The sequence below is a fragment of the Clinocottus analis genome, unplaced genomic scaffold, assembly GCF_023055335.1.
Source record: "Clinocottus analis isolate CAN_PGR_092001 unplaced genomic scaffold, fCliAna1.0.p SCAF_3, whole genome shotgun sequence".
NCBI lineage: Eukaryota > Metazoa > Chordata > Actinopteri > Perciformes > Cottidae > Clinocottus > Clinocottus analis.
The window spans coordinates 2,002,131-2,017,500 of NW_027176042.1; the positions used below are offsets into that span (position 1 = coordinate 2,002,131).

Below are 15,370 nucleotides of genomic sequence, written 5' to 3' on the forward strand. Positions count from 1 at the left end.
TGAAGCCCTGAGGAATGTGCTCGGGCTCCTGAACGCGTCTCTGCCGTGAAACCCAGTCAGCCGGCATGTGAACCATGCTAACCATGCTAATGCTAAGTCGCGCCGTGGTGGCTCTGGTGGCGATCTCTGCGTCTCCTCTCAGTCTGCAGAACAACTGCGGGACAAGTGACTTCTCTGCTGTCGATACTTGAACCCAAACCATCTCAGACACGCGAGTGTGAGGGACTGCAGCGGCTCCTTTCCATGAAGAAGTGTGTGAGTCATGAGCAGAAAGTGTGCTGATACAGGGAAGGGGAGGGGCCTGTTGCACCTCCAGGTACCTGTCGGTGCTACCACTCCCTGCGCCTCTGTGGATCAGAGCTCCGCTCGCTCTCCACCTTCCTCATTTCACGACGCTCTGCTGCAACGCGCTCGCCTCGCCGCGGTCGGACGGCGTCTTCAGTCGTGTGCGTGAGTAGTGTCTCTCCAGCGTTCAGGCAGCGTGGAGGGGCCGACCCCAACCCTCTGCATTAATTATAGACCCTCCTCCTCCTCTTCACCCTGACCCTCTCCTCCTCCTCCTCCTCTTGATCTCTTCTGCTGATGGTAGAGTTAAGAGAGGCAGTTCCTGCCTGGCAGACTGTCTGTTTGGGTTGCCTTCGTCTTCATCTTCTTCATCGTCTGTTATCTCTTCACTTCCCTGGGCGTAACTCCTTGTCTTTAGTCTGAGGTATGTCTCCTCTACACGCTACTTCAGCTGTCTTTGGGTTTGTGTTTCCTGCCTCGCTGCTTTGGGTCAATTTAGCAACACTGCAGTCTGATGTACACAATATAAAAAACAATGAAGTGCAGGTTTATTCAATTAATCTTCTTTATCAAAAGGAATAGAAGTGATCACACTTACGGGATTCATTTGCTGTTTCTAACTTTGATTTGTGTAGTTTTGTCGACATTAGTTCATGTTTATTGACAACGTAACTGTCCTCATCAGCCTCAATATGTTTTGCTACCATTTGATTTTTGTACTAATTGTTGGATTTAAGTTAGTTTTATATATTTTTTTTCCTGACTTGTGAAATTCTCCAAGAGAAACTGAACCCCTCTGCGGTGAGCGAGCGCGCTAAAATAAGCCCGAGTGTCCAGTAATGCAGTCTGAGGCCCTGTAATGTTGTGTGTCCTTCTACCTGCTGGTTACGGCTCAGACGCCGGTGGTTGTTTGCTCGGCCCGTGTTTCATCCAAAATAGAAAGTGAGCCCTTGGTGTGTGTTGTTGTTGTTGTGGCGGCGGCTCGTGTGCTCACCTGGCTGCAGACTTGACAGCGACTCCTGGATTTTAAGACGTGTCATAACTCCAGGCAGACACGGGGTCAATGAGTAACCGAAGGAGCGGCAACGGCAGTCTGCATGATTCAACTTTTACAACTCCACCACCCCGTGATGTCAGTGCACATGGGCTTTTTGACCTTATTTGTTCCTGTGTGTGTGCAAACACACGCTGGTGGCGGCGCTCTGCGGTCCTGTCCTGACAGTACAATTAGCGTCCAGACCCGTGACGGAGGAACATCTTTGTTTTGTATTTCCGCAGATGCTTTGTTGGCGGACCTCGAGTCCACGACGTCCCACATTTCCAAGCGTCCGCTCTTCCTGTCCGACGAGACCGCCTACTCCTTCCCTGTCGGGGGTCAGACCCAGCCGGACCTCTGCTCGCCACCACAAGCCCCGCCCCCGTCCTCTGAGCTAAACGGACTTGATGAAACCGAGGTAAGAGCTCGCGGGCGGAAGCTAAATAATTGCATTAAAACGTTTTTTCGTTTACTTCTGGATACTCTAAAGCAGGGGTCTCAAACTCAGCACCGCTGGTATTGAGATCTCACGGCAGGGCCACACAGTTTACTTACCTACAAAATATAATATGATAATTTAGGCGTTTTGCAGCAGGATGGGGGGCTGCAAATGGCCCACAGGTTTGAGGCTCTAAAGTGACTTCCCTTGCTCTCCTCAGCCCTTCAGCCCGGCTCAGAGAGGTCCGTGGTCTGCAGACAGCACCAGTCCATCTCAGCCCATCGAGGAGGACCACGTGTACAGGTAGGACGAGCTGGAGCAACTGTGTTTACACATCGATAACAAACCACTGCGAATTCATGACTTTACTTGGCAGCATTTTGGGGAAAATCCTTGATCGCATTTTGCAAATTATAAGGAGGACATTAAAGGGGAACATAATCTTTTTGACACACACACACACCAATCATTCTCCATTTAGCTGTGGACTCATCTGTGAGGCCTTTAAAATGATGCCGGTCTCAAAATACAGCGTCCCTCTCCGTCCTTGGCTCTGTTCGTAATAAACATTGGTCCTCCTCTCGTCTCTGCACAGTTTCCCTAACAAGCAGAAGAATAGTGAGTCATCAGCTGTTGCCATGAACTCGTCCTTGGGCAGCAACCTGTCTGAGCTGGACCGCCTGCTGCTGGAGCTCAACGCCGTGCAGCAGAGCACCCCTGCCTTCCCCACAGAAGGTACACAGAGAGGTTATGTTACAGTTCAGCAAATGCACTGTGGACCCGTGGAGGAAACGCATTGAGCATGTTCTCCTGTTACAGAAGAAGCAGCTCCCCCGCTGCCCGCCAGCAGCGTCATCCACCACGTCCAGGAGAACGGCGTCTCCACGTCGGGCAAGGCGGCGGCTCCGCCTGTGTTGGAGAAGCCCAAACGCAGCGCGGCGGCTCGGGGAATCGAGGACGTGCGCCCGAGTGTCGAGAGCCTCCTGGACGAGCTGGAGAACGCTGTGCCCTCACCCATGTGAGCCGTGTAGACATAACGCCATTGCACGTCGCTGTCATGTCACTTTTAAGCCCACGACTGAGGTGCTCTTTCCGTCTTCAGTCCCACGCCGCTGGTCGTGTCGGACGAACACACGGATGGACAGGAGGAAACTCCGGCGCAGCAGCAAGCCCGGATGTCGGCCTCCTCGGCCACGCGGGAGCTGGATGAGCTCATGGCCTCCCTGTCTGACTTCAAAGTCCAAAGCAATGTGAGTACGGTCGTGGGTGGATTATCCATTACATACTGGAGGGAGGAGGTTTATTTTGGGCGTTGTGTAACTGTTTAAGACTTCACTGCGGATCTTCCGGGGTTTGCATGACTGTGAATTTAATTGTAGAAACGAGGATCAGGCTCTTTTAATTCAGCGTCTTTTCGATCTGGTTGCTGTTGCTGGCAGTGTTCGCAACGGAAAGTTTCCCTTGAACAGATATTCTGCGGTTTTACAGTTTCCATAGATTTCACTGACACCCGTCAACTTTTGCAGTGTTGCAATATCATAAATTAAGTGGTGCTGTTTAACCTATACCTTATTTTTAACCAGTTTTTGTTCAATCCGACAAAATACAACCTGGAATCGACAACTAACATTTCCTTTAAAATGTACTTTAAGATGTCACACTTGACAAGATAAGAAAACTACTAAAAGATGATGATAATTTGTGGTGCTATTTTCGTTTGTAGCATTCAAAGAGGAAGTTATGGGGTTGACAGCAAAGTCCACATATGTTGACAACAAAATGACAAAATGCAAACCAATATGATGTCCCATTAAATACCACTAACACACAACAATACATCTCTGTGAAGGAGAAAATGTTCACGTTTCCTTCGGACAATTTTTTTAGATTTGACGGGATTGTTTCTGTCCCCTAGACTTCATTTGTTCAAATCCAATCAAACTAAATGCATTTGATTTATTTTGGTATGATTACTCTCTCTGCTTGGCTTTGTGTGTGAGAGAAAACTTTTCTGTTCATTCCCTTCCTTCTCAATGTGTCTTTCTCTTTCCTCTACCACTGTTTATCTGTCCTGTCTTTGTTTGTACATTGCGATCATCACATCAATGCACCTCCTTCAGTCTGGCTCTCAGTTGTCTCTGAATCTGGAGGCTGTTGAAACTTCATCGGTCGCTGGTTCCCCGGGACCGGCCCCATCTATAAACCCTGACATTGGTTCAGTGGATACACTTCTAGCTTCTAGTTTCACCACTCCCTCCTGTACTCCTCTCCCACTGGAGCTCCATATAGATGAAGATGGCACCGCAGTCTCTACATCTTCCACTGTAGTCTTTGCATCGTCCAAGAGCCTCCAGTCCTCCCAGATCCAACAGATAGATGAAGGTGGCGGTGTCACTTCTGAGACCACTCATGAGGAGAGCCTCAGTGTCTCTGCTAGTAGAGTCTCAAGTCCTTCTGGACAAAGCTTACGCCCAGTTACGAGTGGCACAGCTTCTAGTCCAGGACCCACAGCCAGCAGCTACAGTCAAGTAGTAGTTTCTGAGAGCTCTACTGCTGTGACTGTGTCTATGAACCCCAGTCCCAATCTTGGGGCCAAGAGTCCCAGTCCACCTGATCTCAAATGGTCCAATCCAAGTCAGTCTTTCAAGAATCCAAGCCCTAAAAGCTGCAGTCCAGTTCCTATGAGCCATACCGTAGAAGACGATAAAAAGGCTGCTAGTCCAGTGACGGTCACGAGGCTTTCAAGTCCAGTTCCAAAAAGAGCGAGTCCGGTGGCAGTCCGCGATAGTTCTAGTTCGGTAACGGTCCCAAAAAGTGTTAGTCCAGAAATAGTTTCCAAGAGTGCCAGTCCAGTGCCAATTCCAAGGCTTTCAAGTCCAGTTCCACAGCTCGCGAGTCCTGTGACAGTCCCTGATCCCTCCAGTTCAGCAGGTGTATCCAAGACGTCTAGTCCAGAAGCATTGCCAGGGACCGCTTGCCCAGTCATACTCCCAAGGCTTTCAAGTCCTGCCTCAGTTATCAGAAAGAATTACACAGTTTCAGGCACCAGCAGTCCCATCGCGTCACCGGTTCCAGCCCTACCCTCAAACAGTCTGTCTCTCCCTCCGACAGAAAAGCAGGGAGGTGGCATTATGGATTTAACATGGCCATACCGGGAACATTTATTCGACGAGGCTTTAGACAAACTCTTAGCTCCCGACTCCTCTCAATTGAGCGACAGCCAGCCACCTGCGTCCGTTCTGCCCGGAGATGAAGACGGATCTTGGGAGGAGGAAGACGGGATTTACAGCCAAGAGGGAACCCTGACACCCATGACTGAGTCCAGCTGGATGGACGAGTGTTTCACCCCCTCCACCTGCCCCGGGACGCCGGACGCAACGCTGGACCTTCCCACACAGCAGCCCTCTGCTGTGGAGCGACTGTCTGCTTCTGGCCAAGTAGGACTTTCAACTTGACTCTCCCAAAATAAGCTGCAGGCAAAGAAAAAAAATCTAGAGACGCTATTATTTGGCCTCCTATTACTTGGCCATGTGGCTTAAGATAAGATGAATTATTGGCTGAGTTGGACAATTGTTCAAGCAGAGTGTCTCTCGATGCCGAAATAAGCTTATATTGGGAGAGCGGCTCCTGCAAATGCTGGAGGAGCTCCGCAGAAACACAAAGTGTCCTGATGAAGAGGAATTCCTCCATCTATGTGGTGTGATGCATGTGGTGTCATTGCACAGCAATTTCAAAATGGCTTGAGGGAGAAATCTCCCTGTAGAGACTTTCTGTGGCTGATGTTGAAAGCTTTGCTCGAAGGATGTTTCCGCACGCTCCGACTTGCTTCAGTCCACATTGTTGTGTTAGTCACAGGGCGTGGCCTTGTTTCTACACAACCAATGGCTGATGCCAAAGAATCACCGGTGCTATCAATACAAAGACAGTAGGGTGAATATATTTTCTATCGATAATCCATGAGAACGTTGCTTCTTTGGCCTTGCTTCGGCACGTGCAGACTTATGTGCAAGCATTTTGTGACGGGCTTGTGTTGTCTTGAGCTCAGCTGTCCAGCATGCCGTGCAACAGATACCCAAGTTTATGACTGAATGGAATGGAGGGCTGTGCTTCGCTTCTGCAGGCAAATTTGATTGGATATACGAGTGCCTGGCAAAAGTATGTTCTGGAGCCAGTGCTTGAGCATTTTTTTGCCACTTGAATGAGACATATTGTGCCGGGTCTCTCCCGCTTGTGTTTGCAACCCCCAACATGGACTTTCTGGTGAACGGCACAACCCCCAGCTTCCCCAAAACCTCCTTATATCGCCCGCTCTCCAGCTCAAGTCGGTTATCCGGCGCACCAAAGAAACCTCCAACGTGCATCCGATGTTCAGGGAGGGAATGTTGCGACGCAAAATGGGACCGGTCATTGTGAACAAGAGCAACTCGCAAGACCGACTCATCGAGGAGCTGCAGGGGAAGCTTGGGATTGGGCGAGTGGAGCGCAAGCGTAAGCCGCCGCCGGATGATTGGATGACAGAGGGAGTCATCGTCATGTCCAACCCACAGCGGACACGGGAGGAAAGAGTCCAGCCGTCCGTGGATAAGGTAGACATGAGACGCCCAGCGGGAGTCGGGGCGACTCCGGGAAATTGCACTCATGATGATTCATTCAAACATATTGTTTTTGTCTTTGAGAGGCAGTCTAAAAAATGAACTGTCGTGTCAATTATTCTTTTCTTTTTTTTACCATTTCCTTTCCCTCATTCTGACTCTGTGTTTCTGTATCTGTGTGCTCTCGTCTCTTTTGCTGTTTCCTGTCTCGCTCTCTCCCCTTCAGATCATCATCCCTCCAGAATCACCTGCCCCACAGAGGAAAATCCTCCCCCCTCCGCAATCCCCCCCAGCACCCAAAAAGCTCCCACCGGTGAAGCAAACTCCCCCGCCGCTCCCCCCTCCCCTCCCCACTCCTCCCAGAGAACCTCCCCCTCCTCCGACCCCAAAGGAACCTCCCCCTCCCCCTCCTCCACCTCCTCCTCCACTTCCCCCTCCAAGGGAACCTACTCCTCCTCCTCCTCCCCCACCAAAGGAACCCACTCCTCCCCCCAGGGAGCCCACGCCTCCCCCTGCCCAGCCCCCTCCGTCACCTAGCCCCCCTCCAAAGCCCGTCACGCCACCTCCACCTCCCAGGGTCTTTGTGTCAGTGGGCTGTCAGACTGAATATGACCCCATCTTCCCACCAATGCAGGCATGGATCACCATTCTTCTTTCTCTTCTCTGACCTTCTAAACTTTCTCCTTCAAGTGTGTGTTTTGGGGTTATTTGGTTTAAATCCAAGCAGTTGAACCTATGTATATATTTTAAGATCTCTACTCTTCTACTCTCTCTGGTCACTGGCTCTGGTTTTGGCCCCTGGTGTCTGTTCACGTTGCAGCAGCTTAGTCTCATTAGTGATTTGCATGAAATCCAGTCAAGTTGTGGTGGTCGCTGACATTCAGGCAGGAGGGACTGAGACCCTTTTCTAATTCTGACATCTGACGGCGCCAAAGGGCCGTGCGTTTAAAGTGGAGAGGAGAGTTTACAAGGACAGTAACCCCCCCCTCCATGCTCCTGTTAACCTGTCCTGCCATGCGCAGGAATGGCATGCTCGCAGTGCAGCGGCAACCTGATCCGCCACATGACGGCACAGTTACCACACTTATAGCATCTCCCACTGGACTTCCGTCAACAGGTCGCACTGGGTTAGAGACCAGCAGGTTGAAGTTTAAAGGCATGTACCATCTCTTCCTTAGGAGCCACAGTGTCTCTACTGAGGTAGTTTAGGTGAAGACTTAATAGTAATAATACCTTAATATTACATAGCGCTTTTCTGAATACTCAAAGACGCTTAAACTTGTGGATATGAGCTGTGTGTTATAGTTGCTCATTTAGAGACTGTGTGTGTGTGTGTCTTTGTATGTGTGTGTGAGAATAAATGGAGCAAAGGTGCTATTTGAGGTACTACTTTAATATTACATAGCACTTTTCTGAATACTCAAAGGCGCTTAAACTTCTCAATATGAGATCTGCAATATAGTTGCTCAGTGAGAGGCCTGGATTGTGTGTGTGTGTGTGTGTGTGTGTTTGTGTTTGTGTGCGTGTGTGTGAGAGAATAAATGGAGCAGAGGTGCTATTTTCTCTCTCAGTGGAATTCACGAGTCATGAAGCTCCAATAACCATCTGAGAAGATGTGTGTTTGCTTACACTGCTGCAGCCAGACTCACATTCACACACACAATGTTGACGTTAGAGAGTCTTTGTCAACAGCCTGCAGACATGGATTATGTTTGATGAGATCATATTCTTCCCCGATGAATAAGTCCACGGCATGTCTTGATATTTTCTCTCCGTCGACCAGAGGGAGGAGACGGCTAACAAAGGCTGCAAAGGCAGTTACACCAAAACATTACATGTGATGTTTGCACAATGATGTGATATGACAAGAAGGTAAGTCCCAAAAAATGTAATGCGAACCGTATAGTGATGGCTCTTTGGTATATCCGTGTCCGTCAGATCCAGTCCCAGGGAAAGACTTCCCCCAACGGTGCCCCGAAACCAGCCAACAAGCTGGACAACATGCTGGGAAGCCTGCAGTCCGACCTCAACAGACTGGGGGTCCAGACGGTGGCCAAAGGCGTCTGCGGCGCCTGCAAGAAACCCATCGTCGGGCAGGTGATGATGACGCTGAGTCACACAGGACGCGTCGAAGCTTCAGTTGTTGCACTGACTGAAGTTTAAGATGCATGCTTTGAGATGCAACATGATTTTATGTGTATATGCAACAAAAACATCATCATTGAAGCTTTGTTTTGTTCTGAATGTGGTGACAAGAAGATTGCACTGGATGTTTTTGTGGATAGGTTGGCATTAGTTCCTCATCTCTCAGACTGTGCTGATTGCTCGCGGTCCCAAGCCAGTGAATATATCAATAATTCAGCTCTTATTTAATTGGAATCCAATAAATGGAGCAATATAAACTTTCCGCTTTCATTCTATGTTTTATGACATGACTTACTTAAAGAGACTTATTTTTAAAGAAGCGCAAAAATATAATTTGCTGTGAATGAGACGATTTTGACCTTTTTATAATAGTTTGTTCAAACATTGAGTTATGACGTCTGCTGCTGTTTTATCCCTTTTTTGTTTTACTCAAGATGTTTTACCGTTACATGCACAGATAAGACAGTTATTCTTTACAATGAAAAGCTCCTAACACGGAATTACAATAAAAATAAGGCACAAAATATAAAAGATATAACCGTAATGCACAAAAATATGATAATAGTATTCCTCATTGTATCTTTATACACGATGCATTGCTACAACATTGCTACAATGCAGTGCATTGCATGCGAGGCTGCATAAATTTCTCTCCGAAGCTCATTTAAGTTGCATGCTCCGTGTCTCCGTGCCGCCCCTCCCCAGGTGGTGACGGCCATGGGCAGGACGTGGCACCCCGAGCACTTTGTGTGCACCCACTGCCAGGAGGAGATCGGCTCCAGGAACTTCTTTGAGCGCGAGGGGCAGCCGTACTGTGAGAAAGACTACCACAACCTGTTCTCCCCCCGATGCCACTACTGCAACGGACCCATCCTGGACGTTAGTAATGCAAACAGTGCACCTCTCTCACACAATTACACTTTCTATATACTTTATATATATAATTACACAATTATTCATCACTTAACTTACTGTAAAACTCACTACGTGGTGGAAATTGCCTTTATTTCTGAAGCGCACACACTGCAACAATCAGAGCACCATGTTCCATTTTTATATAGTGTGTGTATATGTATATATATATATATATATATATATATATATATATATATATATATATATATATATATATATATATATATATATATATATATATATGCATGCTTTGGGTGCAAAAAAAAATGCAATGAAAAAATACAATTTAAAAAATATATATTTTTATTTATTTAAATAAAGATATGCAAATACCTAATTTTTATATATATATATATATAATTTAAAAAAAAGAAAATAATATATTTTTTTGTTATATATTTGCATATTTTTATTGAAATAAAACAAATTAAATGTTTTTATTGTATTTGAAAAAAATGCATTTGCAAGCCAGACTATGAGTCTTTTCTTTTTATTTATGTTTATTCTGTCCTCCAGTATAACCCACTCAAGCTAACAATACACAACACCTGAGATAAATATACCCAAGCATATATTAATATTGTCTAACATAGTGGCTCAGGTGTTAGATTAAGGACTCTCACACGGGAGCTCCGGGTTCGAGTCCGGGCTCGAGCTTCGGGTGGTACAACTGAGTGTGAACGGCTCAACTGGACCAGCTAGTCAGAATGGGAGACCTGTGTAGTAATAGGATCATTAGTGTAGTTAGTAACATGGATCATTAGTAGTAATAATTAGTTAGTAATCTAATAGCAGGTCGAGCACATGGCTGCAAAGGTTGAGGTTCAGTATAGCAGTAGCAGTTCTCAGTGATTGAGCTAACAACTTCAGCCACTATCACGGACAGGTGGGTGGTGAACCCTGCCATTTTTTGAGTTAAAAATGTTTTTAAAATGACATTTTTTTTGCATTGTATGTATTTATTGTTTACTCACAATATTGTTTTAATATTTTATTTTTTATTTATTTGCATATTTTTATTTGAATAGAAAAAAAAAAATCAAATGTTTTTTTTTAATTTAAATTTTTTTTTTAAATGCATTTTTTAAATAATTTATTACATACTCAAAGTTAGGATTAAATTAACTCCATGAACTACGCAAAACACTTTTTTTTCAAATATGTTTATTGAACAAACCATGACTATGGGTAACAAGGATTGACAGTTTTTGTTTTTTTTTGGTTACTGTGTGTGTGTATTTACCCACTAGTTGTGAATTTACTAAACAGAACGTATGCCATTTATAATGAATGTAGACAGCAACTACTTTTTATAACTAACATAAGTTATTGAGTTTTTGTTGAGTCATTGTGTGACTCAACAAAAGTAGTATTCAGAGAACGTCAACTTTCAGTTGTGAGTTTTCTCATCAAGTACAGAGAAGATCGCATACTGAGAAACGGCCACTGGAGACACGTTAACGCTGATTGGCCAAGACTCAACACGTACAATCAAAGATGTTCTATTGATTGGAAAGATGATACCATCATCTTTTCTCGGCGTCGCACTGTCCAATCTCAGAAACACTGGCGCGGTCGCTCGGTTCCAAAAAAGAAGACAAATATGCGTCCGGCTTGATGCTGCGCCGGACGCCGGACAGGGCATTGAAAATCTGGACTGTCCGGCCTAAATCCGGACGTCTGGTCACCCTACATGCTCACTCCTCCGTGAAGGAATGTTTGGTTCTAAAATAACACAAATATAACAAGTAAATACATGAAATACCGCCACCTACTGGTAGAAAGGTAGAGCCTTTACTCTGGTCTCCTACATGCTCTGCTCTGTGTTTACTCAAGAAACAGCACAATACGATGGAAAAATAAATATGATCCGAAAAGCAACAACTCTACACACAGAAATGACTTTGATTAAACTATATTACGAACTGTGTTGCATTAAACAATGCAAGGATTAATTTAACAGTTGATTCTTGCTGTGTTCATATATATATATATATATATATATATATATATATATATATATATATATATATATATATTAAACTACCTGTAGTCTACTGTTGCCAACTTATCCAGGTTTATTTATTTATATTTATTAATTAATGTTCTTCTAACGTTACTCTGCATATAAGACTGTAAATAAGAATTAGAAGACTGTAAATAATATATATCTCTGGCTGTATCACACCTGACACTTTTGCTGCCACACTTTACTAAACGTTTTAGTTTACTTTCCAGATTTAGAATTAGCTAAGGAGTGAGTTCTCCCGCCTCCTTTTCATATCTGTTGAGAGTTGCGCATGCCCAGAACTGATGGTGTCTGGCTCCGCCCACTTACTGTCGAAAGAAAATATACTCGAGCGCAAGCTAGCAACGGGCAAATATACTCGAGCCTGGCAGGCATCAGGCACGCGCGAGAGGGACATTTGCTCGCGCGAGAGGGGATTGAGCTCGCGCAGTAATGTAAAAGCGCTCGTCAAAGTAAGTTACGGGCCTCATGTGTGTGCGCGTTGAGCTCATTTGCGCCTTTTCTTTATGACAGGATTTTTTTTAGATCGCGCACATTTTTCACACCGGACAAACGATTTTCTTTTTTTGAGTGAGCCATCTTTAAAATAGAAGAACTTTGATGTGACTTGGCCAATCAGCGTCCCGTTTTCTCGACAAAAAAAAAAATCAGATTTTTCCCCGAGTTGTTTTTATCTCCGTAATAGAACATCTTTGATGTGACGTGTCTCGCTCACGGTGCTGAAATGTGCGCTGTGAGGGCGCCCCCACCTCTTTTGTCGCCCTAAGCAGTCGCCTAGTTCGCCTACAGCAACCGCCGGCCCTGACTGTACTCAATTAGTACATAATAAATATACCCTAGAATATATTAATAATGTCTAACATAGTGGCTAAGTGGTTAGATGTTCGTCTCTCACCCGGGAGCTCCGGGTTCGAGTCCGGACTCGAGCTCGGGTTGGTACAACTGAGTGTGAACGGCTCAGCTGGAGCAGGTATCTGAATGGGAGACCTGCATAATAGTAGCATTAGTATAGTCATAATAATAATAGGTTAGGTCGACCACAATACCTGTGAAGGCTGATACAAGTAGAGCAGTGGCAGCTAACGGGTGAGAGTGAACATCTAAGTGCACTATGTTAGGCGGTTGGTTGGGGCTCTACAACTGGGGCCGGAGGCCGTGGGGGCGTACTAGAAGATCTACAAGACTGTACAAGACAGGAAATGTAGATGCTGGCCAATGCCGGCTCTACGCGCGCTAGTCAATGGCTGGCTCTACAATGTAGTTGTAGCGTGTCCATTGTCGCTAGCTACAACGTAGACTAGTCGTTACTAGTTGTACAATCCCTGGTTAAAACCCCCAGTTGTAGGGCATGGGACTTTTTTTTTTTCTCAATTTTCAATTTCAAGATATTTCAAAAATATCAGATATTTTTTTTTGGCTCCAGATATTTTTCAAAATTGATTAGTACATTATTAATACAATATATTTTTTCAGAACTCATTAGTTTTTTCAAAACTAAATTAAATTATTAATTATTATTATTATTAAAGTAAATTATTAATACAATATTACAATAGACAAATTGTAAAAGGCAAATATACTGTATTGCTTGTATAATCATGGGACTTTTTTTTAAATTTTCAATTTCAAGATATTTTTTCAAAACTGATTAGTACATTATTAATAAATTAATGATAAATATACCTTATTGCTTGTATAATCGTTTGATTATTTTTCCAGATATTTTTTTTGGGGCTCCAGATGTTATTTTTCAAAACTGATTAGTACATTATTAATACAATATATTTTTTCAAAACTGATTAGTTTTTTCAAAACTGATTAGTACATTATTAATACAATATTACAATAGACAAATTGGAAATGACAAATATACCTTATTGCTTGTATAATCGTTTGATTATTCTTTTGATCAATCGGGTAAAAAAATAAATGTAATAAAAATAAATTATTACAAAAACAGAACACGGACAGTGCAAATTCACAGTGCAAACTATCTTAACAATAAAGAACTTTTGAAAAATAAAGAAATACAAATCAGAAAACTTTAAAACAAGACATGAGAATTCCGGAAGTAACCACTCAATGCATCAACGGGTAACTTACGGACTGCACTTTATCTAAACAAATGTTGTGAATTAGATATCGAACTACAAATCCCAGCAACACTTCCTCTGCATGAAGCCTCATTATATCGGACTGTTGAACGCAGCTCGTGGTGCTGCAGATATTTACGCGTTGCTAAAACGAAGACGTTATTTAACCCAACAGCGCGGCTCAAACACGGAGAATGAACGACTAGCTAGCGAGCTAACGACAACGGTTAGCTTAGCAGCTACGTTATTGTACACGCAACGCGACTATGCAGTGACACGAGATATGATATGAAATTCGTTGGCAACTTTTTTAATAATCGATTTTATCGATTCGTTGTTGCAGCCGTAGTCAAGTTTGAAATGACAACACACACGCGCACACTTCCTTTACTTTCTTACTTCATTCTGCGTCTTCAGTAAGTATTTTTAATTCAAATCTTCATTTTATTTGTATTTATTTTTTATCAGAATTTACTTTGAATGTATATACGTATTGGAATTTAAATGTGTGAAACATTTGAATTGATTGTGAATTGCTCAATTTTAATGATTTTTTTAAGAAACTTTTTTAATTGACTTTGGTGATGCTCATTTCCTCATTTCCTTGTTGTAATGGTTTCAATGTACTTTTCCACACTGCACCCCCTGGTGGTGAAGCCGAGTATCTCCTGTGTGTGTTTATTGGTCACACCTTTTAGCAGAACTTGAGTGACTGAGCGTTGCTCCTTTGTTTCACAGAGAGTCGTGACCGCTCTGGACAAGACCTGGCATCCAGAGCATTTCTTTTGTGCCCAGTGTGGAGCCTTCTTCGGACCAGAAGGTACCAACTGGTTTATTCACATAACACCTTCCTTATGTAAAGAAAAAAACAAAACATACATTATAAAAAAAAAACCCTGCGGTTAATCCTTGTGTGTCTTTGCTGCAGGTTTCCACGAGAAGGATGGAAAGGCGTTCTGCAGAAAGGACTACTTTGACATGTTTGCCCCGAAATGTGGCGGCTGTGCCCGAGCCATCCTGGAGAACTACATCTCTGCTCTCAACTCTCTGTGGCACCCTGAATGCTTCGTCTGCAGGGTGAGCCGCACGACGCACCGACAGATGTTTACCGCCAACCCAACTCATCATTGTGTATATTATATATTTATATATATCAATTTTGAATGGACAAAGAAACAGTTCTAGCACTTCCCCGAAGAGGCACAAGTTCTTACATTGGTTTTGGAGTAAATAACACATTTAAAAACCGTCTCTTCGAACTGTAACTCGGAGATAACTGTGGTCACAGCGATTCGCTCCGTTTCATCGTGTATTCTCCTGACGGTGCGTCTGGAGGCTCATATGTGCCGTCATTTGATGCTGGTTGGCTGCTTCTATGATGTAGAAAACCTTTAAGGTAATTCAAGCTCGTAGCACTGCAGTGATAAGACAATTACAGCTTGCAGTGTTACAAATAGCTTAGCTTTTATGAACGACGCCATCTGGTAGAGATTTAAAATGTCCATTTTAACCAATTTAGTCTCTACACCTCCTTTTCCCTGTGAATAAGCCGTCGTAGGAACCCCACATTAATTCCAATACGTGTTTATTGTATGTATTTGTTCAGCAAAGTCTTGGGGAAAAAATGTATATCTGCAAAAAAACATGTGTGCGGCAGTATTAAGCCCCTTCCAAATGCGAAAAGAACAAAAACATGCACGATAAAATCACTGTTGGTGTTATCTCTCTGTATCTATATACATGTATATTCAACTTTTTCTCTTGGTATTTTTCCAGGAGTGCTTCACGCCGTTCATCAACGGCAGCTTCTTTGACCACGAGGGCCAGCCGTACTGC

At 44.1% G+C, this 15,370-nt stretch overlaps 1 protein-coding gene across 2 annotated transcripts in view; it reads left to right on the forward strand.

Moving 5' to 3' along the window:
* The window catches only part of LOC137796184 (paxillin-like), a 31,732-nt gene that overhangs the window by 13,961 nt on the left and 2,401 nt on the right, over positions 1-15,370 (forward strand). Inside the window, exons 2-14 of one of the 2 annotated variants that reach the window (XM_068593941.1) lie at positions 1,564-1,739; positions 1,981-2,063; positions 2,356-2,495; positions 2,580-2,778; positions 2,863-3,010; positions 3,881-5,197; positions 6,077-6,346; positions 6,579-6,986; positions 8,291-8,449; positions 9,203-9,376; positions 14,273-14,354; positions 14,463-14,611; positions 15,311-15,370. The exon at positions 15,311-15,370 is cut by the window's right edge and continues 2,401 nt beyond it. In XM_068593941.1, coding sequence (XP_068450042.1) covers positions 1,564-1,739; positions 1,981-2,063; positions 2,356-2,495; positions 2,580-2,778; positions 2,863-3,010; positions 3,881-5,197; positions 6,077-6,346; positions 6,579-6,986; positions 8,291-8,449; positions 9,203-9,376; positions 14,273-14,354; positions 14,463-14,611; positions 15,311-15,370 — 3,365 coding nt within the window. The remainder of the gene's footprint in view (positions 1-1,563; positions 1,740-1,980; positions 2,064-2,355; positions 2,496-2,579; positions 2,779-2,862; positions 3,011-3,880; positions 5,198-6,076; positions 6,347-6,578; positions 6,987-8,290; positions 8,450-9,202; positions 9,377-14,272; positions 14,355-14,462; positions 14,612-15,310) is intronic. The other variant, XM_068593942.1, reaches the window with a different exon arrangement.